This window comes from Brachyistius frenatus, unplaced genomic scaffold (genome assembly GCF_029030835.1).
Source record: "Brachyistius frenatus isolate BFR_SWC_R1_liver_20210118 unplaced genomic scaffold, ASM2903083v1 Contig_306, whole genome shotgun sequence".
Lineage (NCBI taxonomy): Eukaryota > Metazoa > Chordata > Actinopteri > Embiotocidae > Brachyistius > Brachyistius frenatus.
In genome coordinates, this window is record NW_027210905.1 from 286,082 (window position 1) to 313,758 (window position 27,677).

Here is a 27,677-nt window from a genome sequence, read left to right on the forward strand (position 1 = left end):
ACAACATCGCCATCTCGTGGTTGGGGTTGGGAGCACCACTGGGACTCATCTACTATACATGAGTTTCAGAGGAGCAGAGCCATTGGATTAAAACACACACCGCCACGGGAGTTTCCGTTTTTTTTTTTTTTTTTTTTTTTTGTTCTAGTTTGTTTTGTTCAGCTGTTTTTCCATTTTTCTATTTCTGATTCTGATTCTTCTTAGTCTTTGTTTGCTTTTTTTTTTCTTATGAAGCATCACAAAGATAACTTTAAAAAAAAGCTCAAACTTTTGACTTTATCTATTTCCAAATTTTTCGTTTCTTTCCCTTATTTATTCCGTTCTTTATTTCCTCATTCTTTTACAGATTTATTCATTTTTATGGCACTTCATATTTCTCCGTACAAAGATTTATTGTTCAAATAAATACATTAGATTAGAAAAAAAAACAGGCACTGATCATTGTATGCTTTATCAAGTCTAAGACTGATGATGCCTCATAGTTACAATAATCGTTTAATCCATCAGTTTGGGAACATCAGTCTGAATAACCGGCAGTGAAAGAAATATTCTTATCAAACTTCTTTGAAAAAGGAAAGTTTATTTATCTGGCGCCTTTTACAACACCATGTTAAACACCTTCTTCAACCCCGTTTCTCAAAAAGTTGGGATGCTTTGAAAAATGTAAAATGCGATGATTTGCAAATCACGTAAACCCATAGTTAAGTTTAAAATAGACCAAAGACAACATCAAATTACAAATGAGCATATCTTTTTCATAAAATAGAATTTCTCTGCTTCAACATTTGATATGTTGTCTTTGGTCTATTTTCAATTAAATAAGGGTTTTACATCATTTGCAAATCACCACATTCTTATTTTTATTTACATTTTACACAGCGTCCCTACCTTTTTTGGGGGGAGGAATCGTGGTTGTACAAGTTGCTAGTGTCACCTCTAAAGTCTGAAACAATGAAAACTTAATGCAGCGACAAAATAAATGGAAACATGAAATGAAACAACCGGCTTTGAAACACATCAGAAAAGACTCCGGCTGGCAGGAAGCACTAAAGAGTCTCTCAGTTTCAACATCTGAGTTCAAAATAAAACTGAGGTAGATTAAACAAAAACTTAAATAAATGACAACAGACAGTCACAGACCTGAATATGATATGAAATGACAAAGAATACACGGGTGACATCTTGTACGTGCCGTTTGTGACTAAAGTTTAGGTGCACAAGCCACAGTGATGGAGGTGAAGGGGAAAAAATACGTTTGTGTTTTCTCTGGTAAAGAAGAAAAAAGAGAGAAGCTGCTTTTTCTGCCTCTCTTTTCATGCTTTTTTTTTTTCTTTTTATATTTACGTTGTCGTGCCGTGATTCTACAGAAGCACATTGCATTCACAAAATAAGATTTCGTTCGGCGACCACGTCTTGCAAATACGAAGGACTATCTCATCATCGTCAGTAAGAGATTTCAGATCTCGTAATTTTGAGAAAATGCTCATAATTAAGAGATAATGTTACAAAACACTGAAATGTAAACAAATACAAGCTTAAAACACAAGTTCACAGTGTAACTCGGCAACCATGGCGACATTATACTTCCTGTTTCCTGTAAAAGTTTACACGCCTGTTCACACAAGTGTGACATTTTCCAAAACCCACGAAATTGAAAAACAAGCTGCGATAACGCTAAAAGTGAAAATGCAATCAAGATTAACCACGAAACAAAACAAAACTTTGATTTGTGCATTCTGAAACGGATCAAAACCCAGATTTCATTAGAGCCATCTCACACAGTGTTTCACGGAATAAACTAACGCGTTTTTTTTGTTTTGTTTTTTTTCCTCAAGCTCGGCTTCACATGGGATTTTTTTGTTTTTGTTTTTTCCTTCAGGAGTTTCAGGACTGCGGCTTCTCGCCCGTGTGAGTCCTCATGTGAGTTTTCAAGTGCGCTCGCAGAATGAACCCTCGGTCGCAGGTGTTGCAGACGTACGGCTTCTCGCCCGTGTGGCTCTTCATGTGCGTCTTCAGGTTGGAGTTCTGACTGAATCGTTTCCCGCAGGTGTTGCAGAGGTACGGCTTCTCGCCCGTGTGACTCCTCATGTGGAGAATCAGCTGAATGCTCTGGCTGAAGATTTTCCCGCAGATGTTGCAGGAAAACGGCTTCTCGCCGGTGTGAGTCCTCATGTGGTTCGTCAGCGTGGATTTGTAGCTGAATCGTTTCCCGCAGGTGTTGCAGAGGTACGGCTTCTCGCCCGTGTGCGTCCTCATGTGCCTGTTCAGTTCCGACGTGATGATGAATCTTTTCCCGCACGTTTCGCAAGAATACGGCTTCTCGCCCGTGTGTCTCCTCATGTGGACTTTCAGGTCGGCGTTGTAACTGAAATTCATCCGACATATTTTGCAAGAGTACGGCTTCTCGCTGGTGTGTTTTCTGTAATGTTTCCGAATTTTGGACTGACATTTACAGACTTTTCCAAAAACGTCGCCCTTCAGAGACGTCTTGTCTGCGTCGGTGTCACACTGGCTCTCCGCATTTCTAGTCGATCCCGACTCTTCACGCCGGCTTCCTCTCTGATCTCGGCTCTTGGCTACAAGAGAGTTGTGAGTCAAGCCACTGTTCGGTCCTGGTTCACAGTGGTCACGTTGCTCATCAGCAGGAGTCACCATGACGGTTTCCGTCTCCTGCTTCAGTTCGAGCTGCTCTTCCTCCTGATTGGTGCGGAGTTCCTCCTCTTCCTCTTTAATCTGTGGCGGTTCTGGTTCCTCCTGGTCCAGACTGGAGTTCCTCTCCTGGTCTGAGAGCTGCTGGTCGGACACAACTTCCACCTCCTTGCAGACATTTTGCCACGGGACGTCTGGAGGGACAAAAAAAGGGACACGAGGAAAACGGTCACTTAACGGGACGATAGCAAAACACATTAACGGGGCACCCGAGTGAATTTGATTATAAATATATGAAATAAATTCCTCAGAATCCGACTTATTTGCACGATGTTTAATTACATAAAGAATTTGTCTTAATGTCGTGGTGCATAACACAAAAACAAATAGGGGGAAGAAACAAGTAGTGAGGAAAAACAGTGAACTTTTTTACAAATCAGACATCATTTTTTATGCTGATTTATTTATTTATTTATTTTTTAATGAATAAACTGCTGTCCTGAGCGTTACTTAATGTGTCAGGACATTTTTATTTTTTTTTAATTTTTATTTTACTGCTGGTAAAAGTCCAAACTCTGCACATCGCTCTTTGCCAACTTGCTCCACTCGTCAGTGAAACGAAATATGTTGTTGTTGTTTTTTTGTTGTTGTTGTTGTTCGTTTTACAGACCTGTTCTGTGTAATTTTATTTCGGGTTTTAAGACGATATCCAGCAGTTTGCGTTGACGGTCGATCTCCTCCTCGTACCGGATGACGGTTTCTGCAAAGACTCCGAATATTTCTTCCGCGGCAGCTGTTAGTCGGTCGTTGATAAACTCTCTGAAATGCTGAACCGAAGACATTGTTTACTTGAGGAAAAAAAAAAAAAAAAAAAAAAAAAGAAGGAAATATTTATCTGCGATACGACAACACAAGGTCCACCAATCCGCTAAGGTAACGCTAAAAGCGCAGCGTTGTTCGTTCGCCGGATGTTACACTGTGAAGTTCAGTCGGAGGCAGAGTGTTGACTTTGGTTCCGCCTTCGACTAAATCACTCGATAAGCCTCAGCGAAGAAATGATTCGATTTCGGTGGTCGGTAAATTAAGTATGTGAAGAAATTTAAAAAAAAAAAAGAGAGAGAGAAGAACTCCAATTCAAGCAGCTCTTTCAAAAAAAAGCCGTTTTTACTAGACGGTCGGAACTCAAATTAACTCACTGCCTCTGCCGGAGCTTCCCAGTGTGACATCCGGCGGATGTAAACAACGAAACCGCTTGTAAGCGTTAGCTTTAGTGGGCGTGTGGACCTTGTCGGAGACGCTATGTTGACGTATTGCAGATAAATATTCAAAATTGCTGAAGCAACGATGTCCTCAGTTCATTATTTGAGAGAGTTTGTCAACGAGCGACTAACAGCTGCTGCGGAGGAAATATTCAAAGTGTTTGAAAAAACCGTCGTCCAGTACGAAGAAGAGATCAACCGGCAGCGCAGACTGCTGGACATCACCTGGAAACCCGAAATTAAATTACACAGAATAGGTCTGTAAATCCATGAATAAATAACACCAATGATTAAATAGATCGAGTGTATAAGACGCAAGGAAACTGACTGTACTCGAAGATTATTTCAGGGTTTAGAAACGTGACCTCTCGAAGCAGCCGCTAGAAAATATATTAAAACAAATCAAATGAATCAGTTCAGATCAAGTTAAACTGCACAAGGTGATAAATGGAAGGTGTGACCTGAAGAAGGTATGCAGAGTTTCGATATTGGCAAATTGGCAACGTGTGAGTTTGGACTGTTATAATAAAAAAAAAAAAAAATAAAAAACATCTACTGTGCAGACATTCAATGATGCTTTATTATGAAAGATTTGACTGGATAAGCGTCAACATTATCTGATGTGTAGAAAACCTCGCAGCGCTTGTTAACCGTTGGATCCTCAGAATAATGCGTAGCATTAGAAATGGTAAATGTTCGACCTGCCAAGCTCTGCTGGTGGTTTAAAGTAAAGTGTGTTTTCCTCAGATGTGTTTTTGTAGGACCAAAAATTAACTGGGAAAAAAAATAAAAAAAATAAACTGTGCTTTCCACATCCAAAAGGATGAATCACAAGCCCCAAAGGGGCGCAGTGCCTACGTAAGGCCGGGTGGCGTGCACTTGCTGTGAACCCCGGAGTGGAAAAGAAAGAAAGAAGCTGAGTCAGCATTCTTGAGCCAGGTGGCCAGTGGGAAAAAAATAATCCCAAGGATTTGTGATCCGTTGATCACATTTCTGCTGGCTCAGCAGGAAATGACCGGATGTGGGCGCGCCACCTGCGCAACGGTGAACAAAGAGGGCTACGATTTCGTGCCAACGTAAAACAAAAACAAACAAAAAAATCAAAGTAAAAGGAGGCGCCCTGAGAAGTATAAATAGAACGAGTCGTAGAAAGTTCAGGAGCGCGAATTGTTGTTTTCACACAATGAAATGTTTCACATCAGACTGTGGAAAACTTCGATGCCTTGTTTCTGAGTCGTCTGAGACTCTTCGAGACGTTGTTTTGACAAAATGTTGGCGAGCGGTCCGGAGCCTTCTTCCTGGCCAAAAGCTGGACATTTTTTACCCGACAAGTTTTTCTATCATCACCTTCGTAACTTTTTCCTTGTGTCCCTTTTTCTCCCTCCAGACAGCCCACAGCGACATGTCTGTAAGGAGGAGCAGGTTCTCTCAGACCAGGAGAGGAACTCCAGTCTGGACCAGGAGGAACCAGAACCTCCACAGATCAAAGAGGAAGAGGAGGAACTCTGCACCGGTCAGCAGGGAGAGCAGCTCGTACTGAAGGAGGAGACTGAAACCTTCATGGTGACTCCTGCTGATGAGGAAAGTGACCACAGTGAACCAGAACCAAACGGTGACCAGCTCCTCTCTGACAACTCTCCTGCAGCCGAGAGCCGAGATCAGATAGGAAGTCACCGAAACAACGGAGACGACTCCTCCGTGTCCGAGAGTCACACCGCCAAAGGTAAAAAGCCTCTAAAATGTGACGTTTGTGGAAAAGTCTGTAAATGTCCGTCTGACATGAAGCGACACTACAGAATCCACACAGGCGTGAAGCCGTACTCCTGCAAAGTATGCGGGAAGAACTTCAGCCAAAGCAATAACGTGATGGTCCACATGAGGATTCACACAGCGGAGAAGCCTTTCGCCTGCAAAACCTGCGGGAAGAGATTCAGTCAGTCGTCGGCGCTGAAAACGCACATAAGAACTCACACGGGCGAGAAGTTGTATTCCTGCAAAATATGCGGCAAGCATTTCAGCTACAGCAATAATCTGTTGGTCCACATGAGGATCCACACCGGCGAGAAGCCGTACGTCTGCAAAACCTGCGGCAAGAGGTTCATTCAGACGTCGGCGCTGTACAGCCACGCGAGGACCCACACGGGCGAGAAGCCGTTCTCCTGCGACACGTGCGGGAAAACGTTCAGTCGCCGCGGCAACTTGACTTACCACATGACGATCCACACGGGGGAGAAGCCGTACCTCTGCAACACCTGCGGGAAGCGATTCAGGCTGTCCGAATTCAGGACGCACGTGAACATTCACAAGATCGGGAAGCCGTACCTTTGCAGCGCTTGCGGGAAAAGCTTCGTCAGCCCGTCCAAGTTGAACACGCACGCGAGGACTCACACGGGCGAGAAGCCGTACCTCTGCAACACGTGCGGGCAACGATTCATTCAGGCGTCGCACTTGGCGAAGCACATGAAAACCCACTGAGGTGAGAAGGCGATTCCTCGAAACGTCTGCAGGACAAAGTTTCGACGTGAAGCAAAGCTTTGAAGAAAACACTGAAGAATAAAAAGTGCAGCTGTCGAATTGAAGAACTTTCAGATGAAATCTGGTTTTGATCTCTGTCAGCCTGCACAAATCAATCTGAGGCTGTCAAAGAGTGTCTCGGCAGACATTTTTAAAAAAAAATTTTTTTACTTTTAACACTATTTCAGGTTGTTTTGGAAAATGTCACAATAAAACTCGTCACTTGTGTGAACTGGTTTTTAATTTTGACACCAAACTGGAAGTATGATGTAGCATTTCGGGCTGTGACATGAACCCTATTTTTTTTTTTTTTTTTACCTGAATTTGTGTACATTTTAGAAAATGAAGTACACTGAATCAGCCTTGAACGTTATTTTTGTGGTGGACCGTTAGATGTACCAACCACTATCACTGAATTACTTTGAAACTGAAAGAAATCTTTTTAAAAAAAACTGAGAATTCTCCGGCAAGTTTTGAAGTGCTACAAATCCTGCAACTATCAGTGTACATTATCTCTGATGTTAAGATTTCTTCATGATGAGATCTGGATCTTGTACTTTTGAGATGTTTTCCTGTAATTATGAGATATAGAGCCTCATAATTACGAGGTCTCGAAACGTTCTGTTGGAAAAATTACTCGGAGGCTTGGTTCAAAATCAAACATATCGGACATTTATTCTTGCAAGAAGGAGCAAATACATGCAAGAGAGGTGTCCAGCATTGCTTTTTTTTTTTTCTCCATAGGGCAGCTTTTATACAGTGTGACAAACAGTTGACAGTCACCCCCAATTCCTTTGTATCTGCTTTTGTATGGTAATACTGAGCTGGTTGTAGGTCACAAGATAAGGACACAGGGGGGGGGGTCGTCAATTAGATGCGGAAAGTAAAACAAAAAGGAATCACTTGCAAATAAGGCAGAAACCAAAAGAGACTTTCCGGAGCCACAATGCAAACAAGAGGAAGAGACAAATCTTTTTTTCCATCACATTCTCTTTTTTTAAAAAAAGAAAGGAAAAAAGTGTGCTTGAATCTTGGTGCTACAATGTGAACAGAAAAAAAAGCATGAGAGGAGACGCGGGTCATAGGCTCCTATTTTTTCCTCACCTCCATCATCTTGGTTTGTGTGCACCTGAACTTAATTAAATGATGGCACATACAAGATGTCACTTTTTTTTTTACTCTACCTCAGTTCTACTGTTGATGTTGAAGGTGCGCAACTCCTTTCAACTGTACTCTTTTTTTGTTGTTGTCGTTTTTACAGCAGGTTGTTTCATTTCATGTTTCTATCTATTTTGTGACATCAACTTCTATTGTTTCAGACCTCAGAGGTGACTCGGACAAATTGTACAACTTGTACGACATGATGTTGTAAAAAGCGCTATTTACAGTGTATCCGGAAAGTATTCACAGCGCTTCACTTTTTACACATTTTGTTATGGTACAGCCTTATTCCAAAATGGATTAAATTCATTTTTTCCCTCAAAATTCTACACACAATATCCCATAATGACAAAGTGAAAATAGTTTGCTTAAAATTTTTGCAAATCTATTAAAAATAAAGAACGAAAATATAACACGTACATAAGTATTCACAGCCTTTGCTCAATACTTTGTGTTGAAGCACCTTTGGCAGAAATTACAGCCTCAAGTCTTTTTGAGTATGATGCTACAAGCTTGGCACCTATTCTTGGGCAGTTTCTCTCATTCTTCTTTGCAGGACCTCTCCAGCTCCATCAGGTTGGATGGGGAGCGTCGGTGCACAGCCATTTTCAGATCTCTCCAGAGGTGTTCAATCGGGTTCAAGTCTGGGCTCCGGCTGGGACATTCAAGGACATTCACAGAGTTGTCCTGAAGCCACTCCTTTGTTATCTTGGCTGTGTGCTTCGGGTCGTTGTCCTGTTGGAAGATGAACCTTCGCCCCAGTCTGAGGTCCAGAGCGCTCTGGAGCAGGTTTTCATCAAGGATGTCTCTGTACGTTGCTGCATTCATCTTTCCCTCCATCCTGACTAGTCTCCCAGTTCCTGCCACTGAAAAACATCCCCACAGCATGATGCTGCCACCACCATGCTTCACTGTAGAGATGGTATTGGCCAGGTGATGAGCGGTGCCTGGTTTCCTCCAAACATGACGCTTGGCATTCAGGCCAAAGAGTTCAATCTTTGTTTCATTAGACCAGAGAATTTAGTTTCTCATGGTCTGACAGTCCTTCAGGTGCCTTTTGGTAAACTCCAGGTGGGCTGTCATGTGCCTTTTACTGAGGAGTGGCTTCTGTCTGGTCACTCTACCATACAGGCCTGCTTGGTGGAGTGCTGCAGAGATGGTTGTCCTTCTGGAAGGTTTTTCTCTCTTCACAGAGCAACGTTGGAGCTCTGTCAGAGTGACCATCGGGTTCTTGGTCACCTCCCTGACTAAGGCCCTTCTCCCCCGATCGCTCAGTTTGACCGGGCGGCCGACTCCAGGAAGAGTCCTGGTGGTTCCAAACTTCTTCCATTTACAGATGATGGAGGCCACTGTGCTCATTGGGACCTTCAATGCTGCAGACATGTTTCTGTACCCTTCCCCAGATCTGTGCCTCGATACAATCCTGTCTCAGAGGTCTACAGACAATTCTTTGGACTTCATGTCTTGGTTTGTGCTCTGACATGCACTGTCAACTGTGGGACCTTATATAGACGGTGTGTGTCTTTCCAAATCATGTCCAATCAAGTGAATTTACCAGGTGGACTCCAATCAAGTTGTAGAAACATCTCAAGGATGATCAGTGGAAACAGGATGCACCTGAGCTCAATTTTAAGTGTAATAGCAAAGGCTGTGAATACTTATGTACGTAATTTTTTTTCATTTTTGATTTTTAATAGATTTGCAAAACTTAAAAAAAAAAATGATTTCACGTTGTCATTATGGGGTATTGTGTGTAGTATGTTGAGGGAAAAAAATGAATTTAATCCATTTTGGAATAAGGCTGTAATATAACAAAATGTGGAAAAAGTGAAGCGCTGTGAATACTTTCCGGATGCACTGTAACTATATATAAGCTGTAAATAAACTTTCTTTTGTAAAGAAAAAAAAAAAAAAAATACTTCTTTCCCTGCTGGTTATTCAGACTGCTGTTTCCAAACTGATGGATTAAATGATTATTGTAACTACAAGCGTCACTATTCCACGTGGTCTTAACGCTTATGAACACCAGTGCCTGTTGTTTTTCAGATCTCGTGTATTTATTTCAACAGAAACGTTTTATATCAACAAATTATTGGTTTTACTCGTCTGACATGTTTAAAGTCGTTTTTCTAATGTTTGTATGGGAATTGTTATAAAATTCTATCGAAACAAAACAAATTTAGAGAAAATGTGAGCGGTCCACCGCTCAGAGTGGCCGAGCCATCCTTAATGTGGAAAAGGATTTCCTGACTAATCACAGGGAAGAAAACTGAAGCTGTGAGCGGTAATTGGACGGAACCGGGCCAACTTCAATCAGCCGCTACAAACAACAACAACAACAAAAATGCGGTTTCCAATTGAAGACGGAACTAAAGAGTTAAATCACTGCCGTTAGCGGAAATCTTACAGTGCGACATCCAGCGGAAGTAAACAGTAAAAGCATTCGTTGCGTTAGCTCAGTGGACCTCGTGGAAAACGGTTGTTATCGTAATATTTGACTTGTTGAAGTAACGATGTCTTTGGTTCAGTATTATAGAAAGTTTATCAACGAGCGACTAACTGCTGCTGCGGAGGACATTTTCAGAGTGTTTGAAAAAACCATCATTCATTACGAAGAAGAGATCAACAGACTGCGAAAACTGGAGGAGGTCACCTGGAAACCGGAAATAACGTCACACAGAACAGGTACGTAAAACTTATCACGTACTTAATGAAACTTAACACACTCGTGCAGGATCCTAATTTAGAGCTCTACGTTACATTTATTTACGTTATTAAAAAAAATAAAAAATAACGCGAATGAATTTGTGTGTAACATTCAGCGTTAAGCAGACCGTTAACAGATCTACATGTTCAAAAGGCATTTGAAAGAACGATTTATTCTCTGTCTCTGTTCACTTTAACCATTTACTTAAATTTGTATCTGCTGCTTTTATCTACTTAAAATCTAAGTGAAACTCCGAAAGACATCTTCTCTCTTGTGAGTTATTTATTCAAGAATTAAGCCCAACAATTCTCTGGTGTGAGCGACATGCTCGTCTATTACTAGTAACTTTTCTTCTTCCGTCCCTTCGTCCCTCCAGACGTCCCACATCAACATGTCTGTAAGAAGGAGGACGTTCTCTCCGACCAGCAGCTCTGGAACCAGGAGAGGAACTCCAGTCTGGACCGGGAGGAACCAGAACCTCCACAGATTGAAGAGGACAAGGAGGAACCAGAACCTCCACAGATTGAAGAGGACCAGGAGGAACCAGAACCTCCACAGATTGAAGAGGACCGGGAGGAACCAGAACCTCCACAGATTAAAGAGGACCAGGAGGAACTCTGCACCAGTCGGGAGGGTGAGCAGCTGGAACTGAAGCAGGAAACCGTCATGGTGACTCCTATTTATAAGGAAAGTAACCACAGTGAACCAGAACCAAACGGTGACCAGCTCCTCTCTCACAACTCTCCTGTAGCTGAGAGCCGAGGTCGGAGAGGGAGCCGGCGTGAAGACTCGGGATCAGCTGGAAATGTTGAACTGGACCAGAAGACGAGACGTCACAGAAATGACGGAAACGAAGGAGACGACTCTCCCGCGTCACAGAGTCACTGTAACACTGAAACGGGTAAAAAGCCTTTAAAATGTAGCATCTGTGGAAAAGTCTCTAAAACTAAGTCCGATTCCAATCGACATTTCAGAATCCACATGGACGAGAAGCCGTTTTCCTGCGTCACATGTGGCAAATGTTTTAGCTTTAATGGTCATTTGACCGCCCACATGAAAATTCACACCGGCGAGAAGCCGTATTCTTGCGAAACGTGCGGTAAAAGATTCATTAACAACAGCACTTTGACCGTCCACATGAGAATCCACACGGGCGAGAAGCCGTACCTTTGCAACACCTGCGGGAAAAGATTTAATCAGCTATCCATACTGAAAAATCACGTGAGAATTCACACGGGCGAGAAGCCGTACCTCTGTAACTCCTGCGGGAAAAGATTCGTTCAGATATCGGCGCTGAAAAGTCACGCGAGAATCCACACGGGCGAGAAGCCGTTTCCTTGCAAGACATGCGGCAAAAGATTCCTTCGTAAAAGCGCGCTGGCTCGCCACGGGATGTCGCACGCGAGGGAAAAGCCGTATCTCTGCAACACTTGTGGGAAAAGATACTCCAAAAGTTCTCGCTTGGAAAGGCACATGAGAAATCACGCGGACCAGAAGTGTTCGTCCTGAAAACATCCGGTGGTGGGGGGGTGGGGGGGGATCTCTATTTGAAACCGAGCTCGGAAGAATCGTGTAAGAATACGTGATGGAAAGAAAAGATTTGTCTCTTCCTCTTATTTGCTTCGTGGCTCCGGAAAGTCTCTTCTGTTTTCTCTCTCGCAAGTGATTCTTTTTGTTTTACTTTCCACATCTAATTGTCGACACCCCTGTGTCCTTACTTTGTGACCTGCAAATCTAATCAACATCACCGTACGGAAGCAGATACCAAGGAATTGGGGGTGACTGTTACTTGTTTGTCACGGAGAAAAAAAAGAAACAAAAAGTCGATTGGCAGAAGCGGGTGCTCCTTCTTGCAAGAGTAAATGTCCGATATGTTTGATTTTGAACCAAGCCTCTGAGTAATTTTTCAAACAATACGTTCAAAGTAGATCTTTTCACGTTTAAAGTGCTTTCAGACGTGGGGAGTTTGTCATGTGTCACGCTGTGAGAGATGGCTCTTAAGAAAATCAGGTTTTAATCTGTGTCGGACTTTACTGACTTTACTGTCAGTTTGTCCAGTGGCTACGTGTGGAATCCTACAATCCTTTTTAATTTTTAAATTTTTTTTTTTTACTTTTAACAGTACTGCAGTTTTATTTTTATGTATTTTATTTTTTTAACAAGGTGCTTTCAAAAATATCACGGTAAAATGTCTTCACTTGGTCATGATTGTTACACAAAAGAGGAAGCATGGTGTTGCAAGTAATGGTTACAGCGAGTCACACGGGGGGCAGTAACACGAACTCTCTTTCTTTTAAAGACTGTATTTGTTTACATTTCAGAAAAATTTAAAAATGCCAAATCAGCTCTGAAGTTTGTTTTTGTTGCGGACTACTGGATGTACTGATGACTGAATTACTGTGATACTAAATAAATCTTTTACAAACCTGAAGAATTCTCAAGTAAGTTTTTGAAGTGCTCCAACTCCTGTATCGTATCTCTACTTATGAGATAGTTTTCTCATGATTATCAGATTTGGATCTCATACTTACGAGGTATTTTCCTGTAATTTGAGATAATCCCTCATATTCACAGGATAGGACCTTCAAACTTGGTCCTACAGTGTAAATAGAAAAAAAAAAAAAAAAAAAAAACATGAAAGGAGAGGCAGGTCATGTTTAATTTTATGTTCGTATGTAATTTATGATTTTATTAAAAAAAAAAAAAAAAAATTGTATTATTGTTTTAGACTTTTAGACGTGATACTAAAAAAAAAATGTAGATGTACAACATATTCATATCTGTAAATACACTTTCCTTTGTATGACAGGTTTAAAAGTGACAATATTTCTCTAGCTGGCAGTTATTTAGACTGATATTCCCAATTTAATGGATTAAATGATTATTGAATTTGTGTTATCAGAGGTAGTAATGCATACAATGATCATTCCCTGTTGTTTCTATGATCTCGTATATTTATTCTGATGATAAACCTTTGGGACTTTAAGAACAGCAGATTCACACTTAAATTTGAAGCTATAACTGGGTTCATCAAGGCCGCAGACTCACATGACTGACATCAAAAGTGGAAGTCGTCATATTTTCGAGGATGGAACGTAAATTTTACTCAAGAACTCGTAAGTAACATGATTGTCATCAAAATGTCCGGACTGCACTGAAATTACAAACAAATGAAATCTTGAACCCTTCAATTAAAAAAAAAGATTATCTTGGATATATTTATATGTTGAGTAATTTCATTTTATATTGAACTTCCTTCTACTTTACCATATTACACAGGAAAATATTAGACTTTGTAACGGTTGAGCTACATTTAGTTGACAGCCACAGTTATGTTGTTTAAAAAAAAAAAAAATTGCGTAAGAAAATCAATAATGCAGTTATAAAAATATGACGTCTTATTAAACTCTGGGAGTATGTAAAGTAGGTAAAGGAAAAAAACAAAACGCTGATTTCAGTTGAAGGTGGAACTCAAGTTAACTCGCTGCTTCCGCCGGAAGTGCACGGTGTGACAGCTGGCGGAAGTAAACAATAAATACGCTGAACGCGTCACCCTCGTGGGTGGATACGAGCACATTGATGAAGTCGTATTGCAGGCACATATTTGAGTTGCTGAAGTAACGATGTCTTCAGTTTATTGTCTGAGAAAGTTTATGAACGAGCGACTGACTGCTGCTGCTGAAGAAATACTCACATTGTTTAAAAATAAATAAATAAATAAATAAATCATCGTCCAGTACGAGGAAGAGATCGACCGGCAGCGCAGACTGCTGGATGTCATCTGGAAACCCCAAATAAAGTTACTCAGAACAGGTCTGGAACACTTATGCCAACTGGCATGTTTAACGTTGTTTTTCTAATGTTTGTCGAGAACGTTTAAACACCTCTTGTTGAAAAAAAAAAAGTCTGAGTATAGTATGCCATCCAAAATATGAACAAAAGTCATACTATAATGTCATCCAAAATATGAAAAAAAAAAAAAAAAAAGGCATACAATAGTGTGACTTTTTTTTTTTTTTTTTTTTATTTTTTAAATTTTGGAGGAAAAATAAGTCTTGCTGTTTTTTCATATTTTGGACGACGTATGACTTTTACTTAATATTTTAGACAAGATACTATAGCCTAAAGTATTTTGGATTTTTGGGACCAAAAAAAGGACACTTGTCTCAAGCTAGAATTGAACCCACAAGTTTCTCACTGTGAGACAGCAGCACTAACCACTCTACCACCATGCCTGTGCTACTGTCACTTAGGTTTTTTGTTTTGTTTTCTGTTTTATTTAATGACATGCCATAGTATGACTTTTTTTTTAGTTTTTGGACGAAAATAAATTTGTGCTATAGTATGACGTTTCTTCATATTTCAGACAACGTACTATAGCCTAAAGTATTTTAGATTTTTTTTTTGGACCAAAAAAAAATGACACTATAGCCTTTTGTTTTTTGAATTGTGTTGGATGAACACATACTTGTCTCAAGCTGGAATTGAATCCACGAGGTTCTCACCGAGACAGCAGCACTAACCACTGTACCACTGTACCACTGTGCTAGTACAGCGTTGTTGTTTTTTTTCTGTTTTATTTAACAATATGCCATAATGTAACTTCTTTTTTTCAAAGAAAAAGATGTCATAATATAGTATGATGTTTTTTTAAAAAATATTTGACAACATAGTTATTGCTTTTTCTTAATATTTTAAACGACATACTATAGCCTTAAGTTTTTTTTAGATTTTGTTGGGCGAAAGAAAACGTCATATGACTTTTTTAAAATTTTTACAACGAAAAAGAAGTCATGCTATAGTATGACGTTTTTTCATTTTCTGTTTTATTTAACTACATGCCATAGTATAACTTTTTTCATATTTTTGACGACATACTATGGTATGACGGTTTCTTTATATTTTTGTCGTTATATATTATAGCGTTATGTATTTCTTTAATATTTCAGACAAATACATACACCGTCCAAAATTTGACATAAAAGTCACTATATTATGTCGTCCATCATATGAAAAAAAGTCATGCTATAGTAGGACATTTTTGCGCTATTTTGGATGAGATACTAGAGCATGATATTTTTTGGTAATTTTTTTGTTTTTAAAAAATGCAAGTGTTCAAGGTTTCACGTTCGTGCAAACTCTGTTTTCTGTGGACAGCAATGCTTGAGTAAATGTCCCCTGTTATGTTCCATCCTTGTAACTATGACTGTTTAAATAAGGCAATAATTAATTTTGCTTTTAATGTCTGGAACGTACGCCTGCAGCCTCGATGAACACAGTTTGTTTGTGGCTTCAGACTTCAACAGTCGCAAAGCGTCATCGTTAAAATAAATACACGAGATCAGAAAAACAACAGGCACCGATCATATTTACGTAATCATTTAATCCATCATTTTGGGAACGTCAGCCGAAATAACCAGCTGTGAAACAAATATTGTTGTTTTTATGATGAAACAACCTGGTCGACACAAATTTTTTTAAAAACCTCCAGTTGCCAGGAAGCACAAGAGATTCTCAACTTCAACATCAGAGTTCACAAAATAACTGAGGTAGAGTAAAAAAACAAAACAAATCTGAATATGACATGAAATCACAAAATACATCTTGTACCTTGTATGTGCCTTTTTTTTTTTTTTAATATATAAAATGTAGGCGCACACAAACCACAAATGGTGAAGGGGGGAGAAAAAAGAAGTTTATGTTTCTCTGGTAAAGAAGAAAACAAAGAGGAATTTGCTTTTTGGAAACAGAGGAGTGATTTGGACGAATACAAACTGATGACCTGCCTTTCCTGTTTTGCCTTCTTTTTTTCCCTCCTATTTACATTGCAGCACCGAGATCCTACAGAAGCAGATTGTATTCACAAAAGAAAAAAAAAAGTTTGGACATCTTATCTCATAAATATTCGAGACCATTTCATAACTACAGGAAGAAAAAAAAAGTCGAACGAACGAACGAAGACCCCGGATGTCATAATTAGAAGAAAACGATCTCATAATTAGAGAGCTAATGTACACGACACTGATGGTGCGGGAGGTAAAGCACTTCACAACTCGTCTGAGAACCCTCAGGGTTTTTTTTAAGGTTTCTTCAGAATCGAAGTAATTCAGTGATTAGTTGTCTGTACATCCAACGGTCGACGGCAAAAGGAAAAAAAAAAACAACTTCAGAGCAAATTCGGTGTTCTTCATTTTTCACAATGTAAACAAATATACAGGTTAAAAAGCTGTAAACCATGAAAACATTATACTTCCCGTTTCTGTTCACGCTTTTAACGTGACGATCTAAAGGCCTTAAGATCGACTGCGTTATTCTAACACAGATCAAAGCCAGATTTTTTTTTTTTTTTTATTAGCGACGTGTAATAAAACTCCCACGATCGTTGTTGAAAGCACCTCAAACCTGACGCGTCTCGACCTGAACGAGTTCTCACACGTTTCCCGAAGCTCGGTCTCCGGTTGAATTCTCCCCCAAACATGTCTCGGGGCTACCGTGAGTCGACAGGTGCCTTTTTAAGTGCGACGTGCTGTTGAACCGTTTCCCGCAGATGTTGCAGAGGTACGGCTTCTCGCCCGTGTGAGTTCTCGCGTGCTCTTTCAGGTGCGACGGCTTGATGAACCGTTTCCCGCAGGTGCCGCACACGTACGGCTTCTCGCCCGTGTGAACGCTCATGTGGCCGTTCAGCGTCGAGGACTGGCGAAATCGTTTCCCGCAGGTGTTGCAGAGGTAGGGCTTCTCGCCCGTGTGGGTCCTCATGTGCCGTTTGAAGTTGGATATGTCCATGAATCGCTTCCCGCAGGCGTTGCAGAGGTACGGCTTCTCGCCCGTGTGGGTCCTCACGTGACTGTTCAGCGATGCCGCCTGACTGAATGTTTTCCCGCAGGTGTTGCAGAGGAACGGCTTCTCGCCCGTGTGACTCCTCATGTGCAGTTTCAGGTTACCGTTATGTCGGAAGTCCTTGCCGCATATTTTGCACGAGTACGGCTTCTCGCCCGTGTGGATTCTCATGTGTAGTTTCAGGGTGCCGTTATATCTGAAATCTTTCCCACACACTTTACAGGAATAAAGCTTTTCACCCGTGTGGATTTTGTAATGTTTCTTGATTTGGGACACATTTTTAAAGACTTCTCCACAAATGTCACATTTGAGAGACTTTTTACACGCGTCGGTATTAAAGTGACTTTCTGTCACGGGAGAGCTGCTTCCTCTCTGATTTTGGCTCTCGGCTACAGGAGAGTTGTGAGACGGGAGCTGCTCACTGTTCGGTTCTGGTTCACTGTGTTCGCTTTCCTCATAAATCGGAGTCACCATGAAGGTTTCAATCTCCTCCTTCAGTTCCAGCTGCTCTCCCTCCTGACCGGTGCAGAGTTCCTCCTCTTCCTCTTTGATCTGCGGAGGTTCTGGTTCCTCCCGGTCCGGACCGGAGTTCCTCTCCTGGTTCCGGAGCTGCTGGTCGGAGAGAACCTCCTCCTCCTCCTTACAGACGTGTTGCTGCGGGACGTCTGGAGGGACGAAAAAGGACGCAAGAAAAATCAGCAAGGTTTGAATTTTGCTCACATATGAGAGAATTGTTTCAAGCTGGCACATTCTCAAATCCAACTAAAGTGACAGCTGCTGAAGGAAGTGAGCCAGAGTTCATTGCACAGTCTTCAGTTTTTATGAATGGCACCAACCTAATAGTTCCTGCTTTTGTAAAATACCGTGCGATTCGGCATTAAAACATGTCATACATACATCTTCATGTTAAAACGTGTAACTTCTACGTCTACACGGGAGTAAATCCCATCAGCGTCAATAACCCACGTAGATAAAATCCTCCGGCAGACCTTTCATCAGAATTTTTTTGTACTTAATTTCATTCGTGTTAACCTCTTTTTAACCGGGAAAGGTCCTGGTCCCTTTATTAATGTCTTTTTTTTTTTTCAAGGGATGTAAGACGGTCGGCAGCACAAATAAAGAACAAGTTACAAACAGAAATAGACGCGACAAACAGATTTACAATATGCAACATCCCAAGGAATAATTGCGCGATACAAGGCGGTGCAGCCGACAACATCAGTCCAAGCATCAACACTCCAACAGAAACTTTTTTTTTAATTTTTTTTTTTTTTACAATATGGATTTTAATAGCCATTCAATGAAATCAAATCACTCTGTTGTAAAACTTACTCTAGTCTGAGGGTCCGTTTTCAGCAATCTCTGTACAAACCTTTTGGTACAGACAACATATACAAAGTCAGTCGACCACAAAGAATACGTCAAATTGCTTTGGCCACATACCTGTCCGCGTTATGGCGCAGCAGGAGGCTTCTTTGTGCGCAGCCGGAAAGCTAACATGGATTGATGGGTGGATAATATGTGCTGCCAAACCTGTCCGGAGCGTCATGTGTCAATAGAAAATGGGTATATACGTTAAAAAAAAAATTAATAATAATAATAATTCTATATTTATGCTGTTCTTTTGACAATATACGAGGCAATCACCTGATTAAAAAAAAAAAAATGACTCAAACTTCAACGCGTGCGTTTCAGGTCCATTTATTTAATGTTATTTCTTTCTGGAAAAAAAATAAAAATAAACTGCAGCTGCTGCGTAATTTCCGTTCGTGGCCGTTAAAAAAAAAAAAAAAAAAAAATTAAAATAAATAAACGTGACGTGTTAGTAAACTAAGACCGTTGTAAGTGTTACAGACCTGTTCGGTGTAACTTTATTTCGGGTTTCCAGGTGACATCCTGTAATTTTCGCTGCCGGTTGATTTCTTCTTCGTACTGAACGATGGTTTTTTCAAACACGGAGAATATTTCTTCCGCGGCAGCAGTCAGTCGCTCGCTGATAAACTCTCTCAAATGCAGAACTGAAGACATCGTTACTCCCCAACGACTGGACTATTTATCTGCCACACGACGAGGTCCACACGAGCTAAAGCTACCAGCGCTTTGTTGTTTACTTCCGCCGGATGTCACGTTGTGAACGTTCCGGTGGAGACCAGGGAGTTAATTTCAGTTCCGCCCTCTGGTTTAAAAACGTGTTTTTTTTTTTTTTTTTTTTTTAGTAGCAGCTGAATTTGGTTGAAGTGGAGTCACTTAACTTTTTACCTTCTTCACCTAGTCACGGGTGCTTAAACTATACGTCACATCTAATAAGCGCATTATAGATTATCGAATGTAAATTAAGTAACTCGAGCTGTCGACTGTATGTAGTTTTGCGACAGGTCATTTTTTCCGGAGAACTATTGTCAAGTATGTTTTATATAAAATTAAACTACAAATACCTTAAAATTGATCTTTTTGTTTTCAAGATTGAATATGTGTATAATTTAAATGCAATCTGGGCCGTGTGAGAAGAATCACGTTGTTCTTAAGAGTACTTGAGTAAATTTGAAGTCAATGGGCGCAGATAGCCCGGCCAACTTCCTCTCCTGCTCTCAGATGTAAAGGTGGGGTGGGGGGCATTGTATTGATCACTACCCAATATTATTGATTGTATTGATCACTACCTAACGATGCTCATCGTTACAAAAATAATTTATTTTAGTGTAAACATAAAACTTTTTAAAAAATTTCAATTGGGGTCACAAATCGTAGGACCCCCAAAAATCCTCCGGGGTTTTTGCTTTTAAAAAGTTTAGGAGGTAATTTTTTTCTTTTGGTATAGGAGACCAAGGGGGCTCTTTTCAAAAAAAACCTCGGTTTTAAAGTGAACCAAAATTCGAGAAGACTTACTTTTAAAAAAAAATTTTGAAAATTTTGTGATATTAAAAACCCTCAAAAGGGGAAAGACAAAATTAGAACTTAAATCCGGGAAAATAAATCTTATTCAGGATTTAAAAAATTTTTTTAAAATCGGTTTCGAAGCCTTAAATCAACAGGTGTCACCGTACTATGTCCTACGCCGATTTTTCATGTGCTTTTTGTGCTTTCAAAACGTCCCCTTTGCAGGGGTAGGCACGCCGTTCGCCTTGTCCCTTTTAACGGGGACGGTTAAGTACGTCTCCCGGGAAATCCTTCCGCGTGGGGAAATTTGGGCCTTCCGTCGGCGGCCCCACTGCTTTCCCCGGGTTGCGAGCGTCTTCCCGCCCGTGGAGCCCTTTGCCTTTTGGGGTTTGGGTTGTTAAAGCTCCGAGGCGTTGCGGGGTCGGTTCTGCGGGTGGGGTCCTCCGTGGGTTCAGGATGGGGCCTGCCCAAAGTTTTCCCGCAGTTGCAGGGACGGCTTCTCGCCCGGGGGGTTCCCAGTGGTTTCAGGTTCCGTTTTTTTGGGAATCTTTCCCGCATTTTGACAAAGCGGTTTCTCACCCGTGTGGATTTTCAGTGGTTTGGGGGTCGAAAAATTGAAATTTTCCCCCAAAATTTCGGGAAATTGCTTTTCACCCGTGTGGATTTTAATGTTTCTTATTTGGGCCATTTTAAGGACTTTTCCACAAAGTCACATTAAACTCCACGCGTGTTTAAAAGGGGCTTTCGTCACGGAACGCCCCTCCTGATTTTCTCTCGGTTTCAGGTTGTCACTGCCCCCGTTGGGTCGGTTCCTCTGTTGTTTCCTCTAAGTAATTTTAAAGAGTGTCTTTGGGTTTCACTGTTCTTCCTACAAATGGGGCCTTTTCCCTTTCTTTATCGGGGGGTTCGGCCTGGGTCCAATTCCTCTCCTTTTCCAAGCTGTTTCCCCCCAAACTTTTCCTCCTTCCTTTTATCGGGAGTCGGAGGCAAGGCCCAAACCGATTTTTAAAAAAAAAAAAATGGTCATAGCACATCTAAAAAACCCTTCCCCCTTTAAACATTTGCTGGGGGAAGTCTAAAGGGGGGAAAACCAAAAAAAATTTTACTAAGCTGCATAAAAATAAAATAAATCAACAAATACGCTAAATATTTAATCAAATTAAAACCGTTCATCCGTTTCAATTTTCTAAATAAAAAAACTCTCCAAATTTTCCCTTTTGCAGTTAAATTTAAAAAAATAACGTGAGTAAAGCTCCGATTGGATCCTGCAGAGTCCTTTTCAGTGTTAGTTTCATTAAACCGTTATAATGTCCAAACCGTTCTGGTAACTTTTTTTCCCGGTTTCCAGGTGATTTCGCAGTCTGCGCTGCCCGGGTTTTTTCTTTCTTCGTACTGAAGAGGTTTTTTCAAACACGGGAATATTTCTTCCGCAGCAGCTGTTAGTCGCTCGATAAAATCTCTCAAATGTAACTGAAACATCGTTCTCCCAAAATTTGGCATTTCGAAAACACCTCCCGAACCAATCCCAAGCAAAGCTTTCCCTGTTTTTCCCAATTCCGCCGGATGTTCTGTTATTGTTCCCAGTTCCGGTTTTACTTTTAAAAATTGAGTTATTAAAAAAAAAGAAAATTTCCCGCAATCTTTGAAACATTGCTAATTAAACTTTAACATTTATTGTAATTTAAAAATTTCCCCTGAGCAATATTTGTTCCAGTTTTCATAATTTCTTCAAGGTTTGGTAATTTTTATTGAATTTTAATAAGACTTGTATTTTTTCATTTATTAATATATTGAACAGGATTGGAAAAACCCCCAGAAAAAAGGGTTGGGGTTGGTTTTTTGTGATTTAGCCATGATACAAACCCCAACAATGGAAATTAAAGAGTAGGGCCATTTAAAATGCAAACATTTTCAATTTTCACCCTGCACAAAAAGGAAAGCCCCTCCAACCCAAAAAAGAGTCCACAAAAATTGGCTTATTTCCCCTCTGTAACAAACATAAAATAGGAATTTTATTAACATGAAAACTTCACTTTGATTTACAATTTAACATTGGGAAATTTAGAAATTAAAAATTGGGTCTGCGAAAATTTATTTTTAAAAAAAGGGGAAAAAAAAAGGTTTTGGTTTTGTGGTGAAAAAAACCAAGAGAACTGCTCAAACAAAACAATGAATATTAGTTGAATAAACCAAAACGCGAAAGACTTTTGATTTATTCTTCAGAAAAAAGTAATTTTAAAAAGTTTACAACATAGTTTCCGCGAAAAAATTAGGTAAAAGCGGAAAACAAAATAAATTAACGGAAAAGACACAGATTTAAAAATCTGTTGTTGCGAAGGTTTTAAAAAAAGAAAAACCAACAAATATCTTACACATCAAAAAATCGGGAATTGCTTAAATGCGAACACGGTAAAACCTTCAATTTTTAAAAAGTTTCCGCCCACACCCACCACCACCCCCCCCAAACTCTTCCCCGTTTGAAAAGTTTGCTTGTCCCTTGGCTAAGGCTTTTTAACTACTCTTTACCAAAAGTTTGAGGGAAAAAAAAGTTTGGGGGGGTTGGTTCCTTAAATTCACCCCGGAAACGCCCGATTTTTGGGTCGACCTCGAACGGTACCCACGTGGTTTTCAGGCTTCAACTTCTAGGTTTTCCGCACGGTTGAGCTCAGTTCTTGCCCGGTGTTCCCCTTGTACCTTTTCGCACGTTTAGGAAGCTTTCCCGCGGTGCTGCAAAAATGCGGTTCACCGGTATTTTACGGGTTTTAAACGACGCCAAATAATGTTTTCCCCGTGGGTTCAGGGTGGGCCCTTTTTAAGAAGCTTCACATTTTTAAGATTTCTTTTTCAGAATCAAAGTAATTAATTGATAGTTGTCGATACATCCAAACGGTCCACAGCGGAAAACAAAACTTCAGAGCTGAATCGTCGGGACAATCTGAGAGCCTCAAATTAACTGTGCAGTCTGACAGATGAAAACCAGGTTTGATTAGATCCCATTTTACGGGATCGTTGTTGTCTGAAGGCACTTTAAAATCAGAAGAATCGACTTTTCAACGTAAACTATCGTTACATACTTCAAACCGAATTTTTACGTGTGAGTTCTCGTGTGCTTTTTCAAGTGCGACACGCTAACGAAACCTCTCCCGCAGGGGGTGCAAAGGTACGGTTTCTCGCCGGTGTGCGTTCTCACGTGACTGGTCAGCGTCGACGTATGACGAAATCTCTTCCCGCAGGTGTTGCAGAGGTACGGCTTCTCGCCCGTGTGAGTTCTTATGTGACTTTGTAGTATTGATTCTTGATTGAATCGTCTCCCGCAGGTGTTACAGCGGTACGGCTTCTCGTCCGTGTGAGTTCTCATGTGAGTTTTCAAGTGTGATGTCTGAATAAATCTCTTCCCGCAGGCGTTGCAGGCGTACGGCTTCTCACCTACGTGGATTTTGAGATGTCTCTTTAATTGGAACATTTCTTTAAACGTTTTTCCACAAAAGTCACACTTCGTAGATTTTTTGACTGTTTCAGTGTTACCCGGAGTCTTGTTACTCTGACGTCTCTTCTTCGGCTTCTGCTTTGCATTTCTAGTTGATTCAGAGTCTCCACGCCGGCTTCTTCTCTGATTTCTTCTCTCAGCTACAGAAGAGTTGTGAGAGAGGAGCTGGTCACCGTTTGGTTCTGGTTCACTGTGGTTACTTTCCTTATAAACAGGAGTCACCATGACGGATTCAGTCTCCTGCTTCAGTTCAAGCTGCTCTCCCTCCTGACTGATGTAGAGTTCCTCCTGGTCCTCTTTAATCTGTGGAGGTTCTAGTTCCTCCTGTTCCTCTTTAATCTGTGGAGGTTCTAGTTCCTCCTGGTCCTCTTTAATCAGTGGAGGCTCTAGTTCCCCCTGTTCCTCTTTAATCTGTGGAGGCTTTAGTTCCTCCTGTTCCTCTTTAATCTGTGGAGGTTCTGGTTCCTCCTGGACCTCTTTAATCTGTGGAGGTTCTAGTTCCTCCTGGTCCTCTTTAATCTGTGGAGGCTTTAGTTCCTCCTGTTCCTCTTTAATCTGTGGAGGTTCTAGTTCCTCCTGTTCCTCTTTAATCTGTGGAGGCTTTAGTTCCTCCTGTTCCTCTTTAATCTGTGGAGGTTCTGGTTCCTCCTGGACCTCTTTAATCTGTGGAGGTTCTAGTTCCTCCTGGTCCTCTTTAATCTGTGGAAGTTCTGGTTCCTCCTGTTCCTCTTTAATCTGTGGAGGTTCTAGTTCCTCCTGGTCCTCTTTAATCTGTGGAAGTTCTGGTTCCCCCTGGTCCTCTTTAATCTGTGGAGGTTCTGGTTCCTCCTGGTCCAGACTGGAGTTCCTCTCCTGGTTCCAGAGCTGCTGGTCAGAGAGAACCTCCTCCTCCTTACAGACATGTTGATGTGGGACGTCTGGAGGGACGAAGAAACACACAAGAAAAATGTTACTAATGTGACAATAAAAATAAAAAATAAAACATCTTAGAAAATACAGTGAAGTTTAAACCATCAGTGAGGCTCTACAGATCAAGGTCGTGGCTCATAAGAGACTAAAATTGTGCATTTTTAATGCATGTATTATTCTGTAATCACCAGTTTCAATGAGGATCTAAAGGTGAAAAAAAAACTCTCCATATTTCTCTGCAGTTGCGCAGTAATTTCAAAATAAATGTGACGTAGAGCTCCGATTCGGATCCTGCATGAGTCCTCTTCATGTGTTAGTTTCATTCAGACCGTTATAATCGTCCAAACCTGTTCTGTGTAACTTTATTTCCGGTTTCCAGGTGATGTCCAGCAGTCTGCGCTGTCGGTTGATCTCTTCTTCGTACTGAATGACGGTTTTTTCAAACACGGTGAATATTTCTTCCGCAGCAGCTGTTAGTCGCTCGTTCATAAACTCTCTCAAATGTTCAACTGAAAACATCGTTGCTTCAACGACTGAAATATTTAACGGCGATACGACGACACAGCCGTCTGCAACCAGATCCTCAGACAGACGCTTTCATTGTTTACTTCCGCCGAATGTCACGCTGTCATTGTTCCGGCAGATACAGTGATTTCCCACATGGTTCCGCCTTTGACTACAATATAGTAGAAGTATATTGAACATAAAACGAAATTACTCAAAACGCTAATACTTTGAAATTGATCATTTATAATTAAACTGTTCAACATTTCACAGGTGTGTAATTTCAGGACAATCTTGGCCGTCCGAGGCCCATCATGTTGTAATCAAGAGTACTTCAGTAAATGTAGTCAGTTACAGTCCACCCCTCTTCATGTGATTTTTAGTACAAGACATTGATAAACACAAACGCCTCGCATTGTAACACCCGCTGCAAGTCACTGGCTTCAGGAAAGACAATTGAGAATGTAAAGAGTTAAAGACTTTTATTAACACTGCAGAGGTTCAATTTTGCAATTTCCTGCCTGGCCTGGCCCGCCGCCCGGCTTCAACCGCCCTCCATCCTGATGAGCCCAAAGAGCAAAAAGCCCCCCTGGGCGTCATTGATTCGCCAGCTTGCTCCCCTCGCTCAGTTTCAATGTTTAATTAAGGCACGGTGACAACTTGCACTTGTGACGTCGGTCACGTCGTTTCCTCGAGCTTCACTTCATAGAATTCTTCACACGGACGTTTCCGGACTCGCGTGAGTTCTCGTGTGACTTGTCAGGTTTGATTTCTGATTAAATCTTTTTCCGCACGTGTTACAGAGGAACGGCTTCTCTTCCGTGTGGATTCTCATGTGGAGATTCAGAGTGCTGTTTTGACTGAAACGTTTACCGCACGTTTCGCAAATGTACGGCTTTTCGCCCGTGTGGGTCCTCACGTGCCTTTTAAAGTTCGATATGTCGATGAATCTCTTCCCGCAGGTTTTGCAGAGGTACGGCCTTTCGCCCGTGTGGGTCCTCACGTGCCTTTTAAAGTTCGATATGTCGATGAATCTCTTCCCGCAGGCGTCGCACGGGTACGGCTTCTCGCCCGTGTGCGTTCTCATGTGGTAAAACAAAGAGTTACTACGATTGAAACCTTTACCGCACGTTTCGCAGGAGAAGCGCTTCTCGTCCGTGTGAGTTCTCATGTGACTTTTCAAGTAGGACCTCTGACTAAATCTCTTCCCGCAGGCGTTGCAGGCGTACGGCTTCTCACCCGTGTGGATTCTGAGGTGTCTCTTTAATTGGAGCATTTTTTTAAACGCTTTTCCACAAAAGTCACAATTCGTAGACTCTTTACCCGTTTCAGTGTTACCCGGAGTCTCGGACGCGGGAGAGCCGTCTCCATCGCTACTGAGACGTCTCTTCTTGGGCCTCAGCTTTGCATTTCTCGTTGATCCCGAGTCTTCGCGCCGGCGCCCTCTCTGAATTCGTCTCTCAGCTACAGGAGAGTTGTGCGAGAGGAGCCGGTCGCCGTTTGGTTCTGGATCGCCGAGGTCGCTTTCTTCATCACGAAGAGTCCCCATGACGGTTTCAGTCTCCTGCTTCGGCTCGAACTGCTCTTCCTCCCGACTGATGGCGAGTTCCTCCTCTTCCTCTTTAATCTGTGGATGTTCTGGTTCCTCCTGGTCAGAGAGAACCTCTTCGTCATTACAGACGCGTTGCTGTGGGACGTCTGCAGGGACAAAAAGACACAAGAAAAGAGGTCACTGATGCGATGATAGAAAAACACACGTCCGAGGAAATATACTCCAGTTTAAAATGAGTTTATCTGAATGACACAGTTTCTGACAATTTGTTGAGAATTTCTTTAGTTGTCCAAACCAACTGTTGCATCAGCTGCAAAAACAACAACAACAACAACAACAACAAATCAGCAGAAATGCACATTCCTGCAGTCGGCGTGCTGATTCAGCGCTCCCTCAAAGCTTGGGACATGTTACATTGTGCTGCGTAATTAAACTGCATATTTCAGAGTGGCCTGCAGTTGCCACCAGCAAACCTGTCAATCAAGCTGCCTAATCAGCATCTTCACGACACCTGACAGATGAACGGATTATCATCCTGGCGAAGGCAAAGTGCTCACTGGCAATAATTTGAACAAATTAGTATTTAAAAAAAAAAATAATAATAATAAAAAGAAGCTTTTTGTGTTTAGATATGAGGCCTTAAATCTTTTACTTTTACAGTCGGTTTAATGTCTTGAGATTCATTTATGTTTATTTCTTTCTGAAAACTGCGGCTGCTGTGAGACTAAACATAAATGTGACGTAGAGCTCCGATTAGGATCCTTTCATTCAGACTTTTATAGCGTTACAGACCTGCTTTTTGTATTTTTATTTGGGGTTTCAGGATGATGTCCAGCAGTCTGCGCTGCCGGTCGACCTCCTTCTCGTACTGGACGATGGTTTTTTCAAACACTGTGAATATTTCTTCCGCGGCAGCTGTTAGTCGCTCGTTGATAAAACATTTATAATACTGAACTGAGGACATTGTCACTTCAATGAATTAAATATTTACCCGCAGCACGTCAACACAACCGTTTCAACGCGTCCACTAAGCGAACAGTACACGCTTTTATTCGACTTCCGCCGCTTGTCGCGCTGTGGAACTTCCGGCAGAGACAGTGAGTTAACTTCAAGTTCCGCCTTCAACTGTAAACGGCATTTTATTTTATTATTTTATTAGCAGCTGGTCCAAGTGGGATTTTTTTTTAATTTTAATTTTTTTTTTTAAACCTATTTCACATC

At 41.3% G+C, this 27,677-nt stretch overlaps 3 protein-coding genes across 4 annotated transcripts; 2 read left to right on the top strand and 1 right to left on the bottom strand.

Annotated features, from left to right (window-relative positions):
- Positions 1–1,842: 1,842 nt before the first annotated feature.
- LOC138635408 (zinc finger protein 208-like) lies at positions 1,843–27,500 on the bottom strand. The gene is given in 10 exon segments (XM_069722863.1): positions 1,843–2,843; positions 3,320–3,491; positions 5,343–5,547; positions 6,117–6,179; positions 16,724–17,792; positions 18,984–19,171; positions 23,097–24,408; positions 24,748–24,994; positions 25,626–26,602; positions 27,249–27,500. Coding segments are annotated over 10 exon segments (5,406 nt in total). The 5' UTR covers positions 27,421–27,500.
- On the top strand, positions 3,910–7,907 carry LOC138635392 (zinc finger protein ZFP2-like). The gene is made up of 2 exons (XM_069722822.1): positions 3,910–4,165; positions 5,296–7,907. The coding sequence occupies exons 1-2, from the start codon at positions 3,994–3,996 to the stop codon at positions 6,381–6,383; spliced, it is 1,260 nt and encodes a 419-aa protein (XP_069578923.1). The 5' UTR covers positions 3,910–3,993; the 3' UTR covers positions 6,384–7,907.
- LOC138635391 (zinc finger protein 678-like) lies at positions 9,986–12,124 on the top strand. Of its 2 annotated transcripts, XR_011312133.1 has the most exons (3): positions 10,178–10,268; positions 10,536–10,563; positions 10,667–10,727. XR_011312133.1 is itself a non-coding variant. In XM_069722821.1 (2 exons), the coding sequence occupies exons 1-2, from the start codon at positions 10,097–10,099 to the stop codon at positions 11,797–11,799; spliced, it is 1,305 nt and encodes a 434-aa protein (XP_069578922.1). In that variant the 5' UTR covers positions 9,986–10,096; the 3' UTR covers positions 11,800–12,124. The 2 variants fall into 2 exon arrangements, 1 of the variants encoding a protein (XP_069578922.1); XM_069722821.1 differs by lacking the exon at positions 10,536–10,563 and having other exon boundaries at positions 9,986–10,268; positions 10,667–12,124.
- Positions 27,501–27,677: the final 177 nt, after the last annotated feature.

What these genes read in the sequence shown, in the direction of transcription:
- LOC138635392 (XM_069722822.1), top strand. Translation starts at nt 3,994, where the DNA reads ATGTCCTCAGTTCATTATTTGAGAGAGTTTGTCAACGAGCGACTAACA. An exon ending in AATTAAATTACACAGAATAG is followed by an intron (nt 4,166 to 5,295) that starts GTCTGTAAATCC and finishes TTCTCCCTCCAG; the next exon opens with ACAGCCCACAGCGACATGTC.
- LOC138635391 (XM_069722821.1), top strand. Translation starts at nt 10,097, where the DNA reads ATGTCTTTGGTTCAGTATTATAGAAAGTTTATCAACGAGCGACTAACT. An exon ending in AATAACGTCACACAGAACAG is followed by an intron (nt 10,269 to 10,666) that starts GTACGTAAAACT and finishes TCGTCCCTCCAG; the next exon opens with ACGTCCCACATCAACATGTC.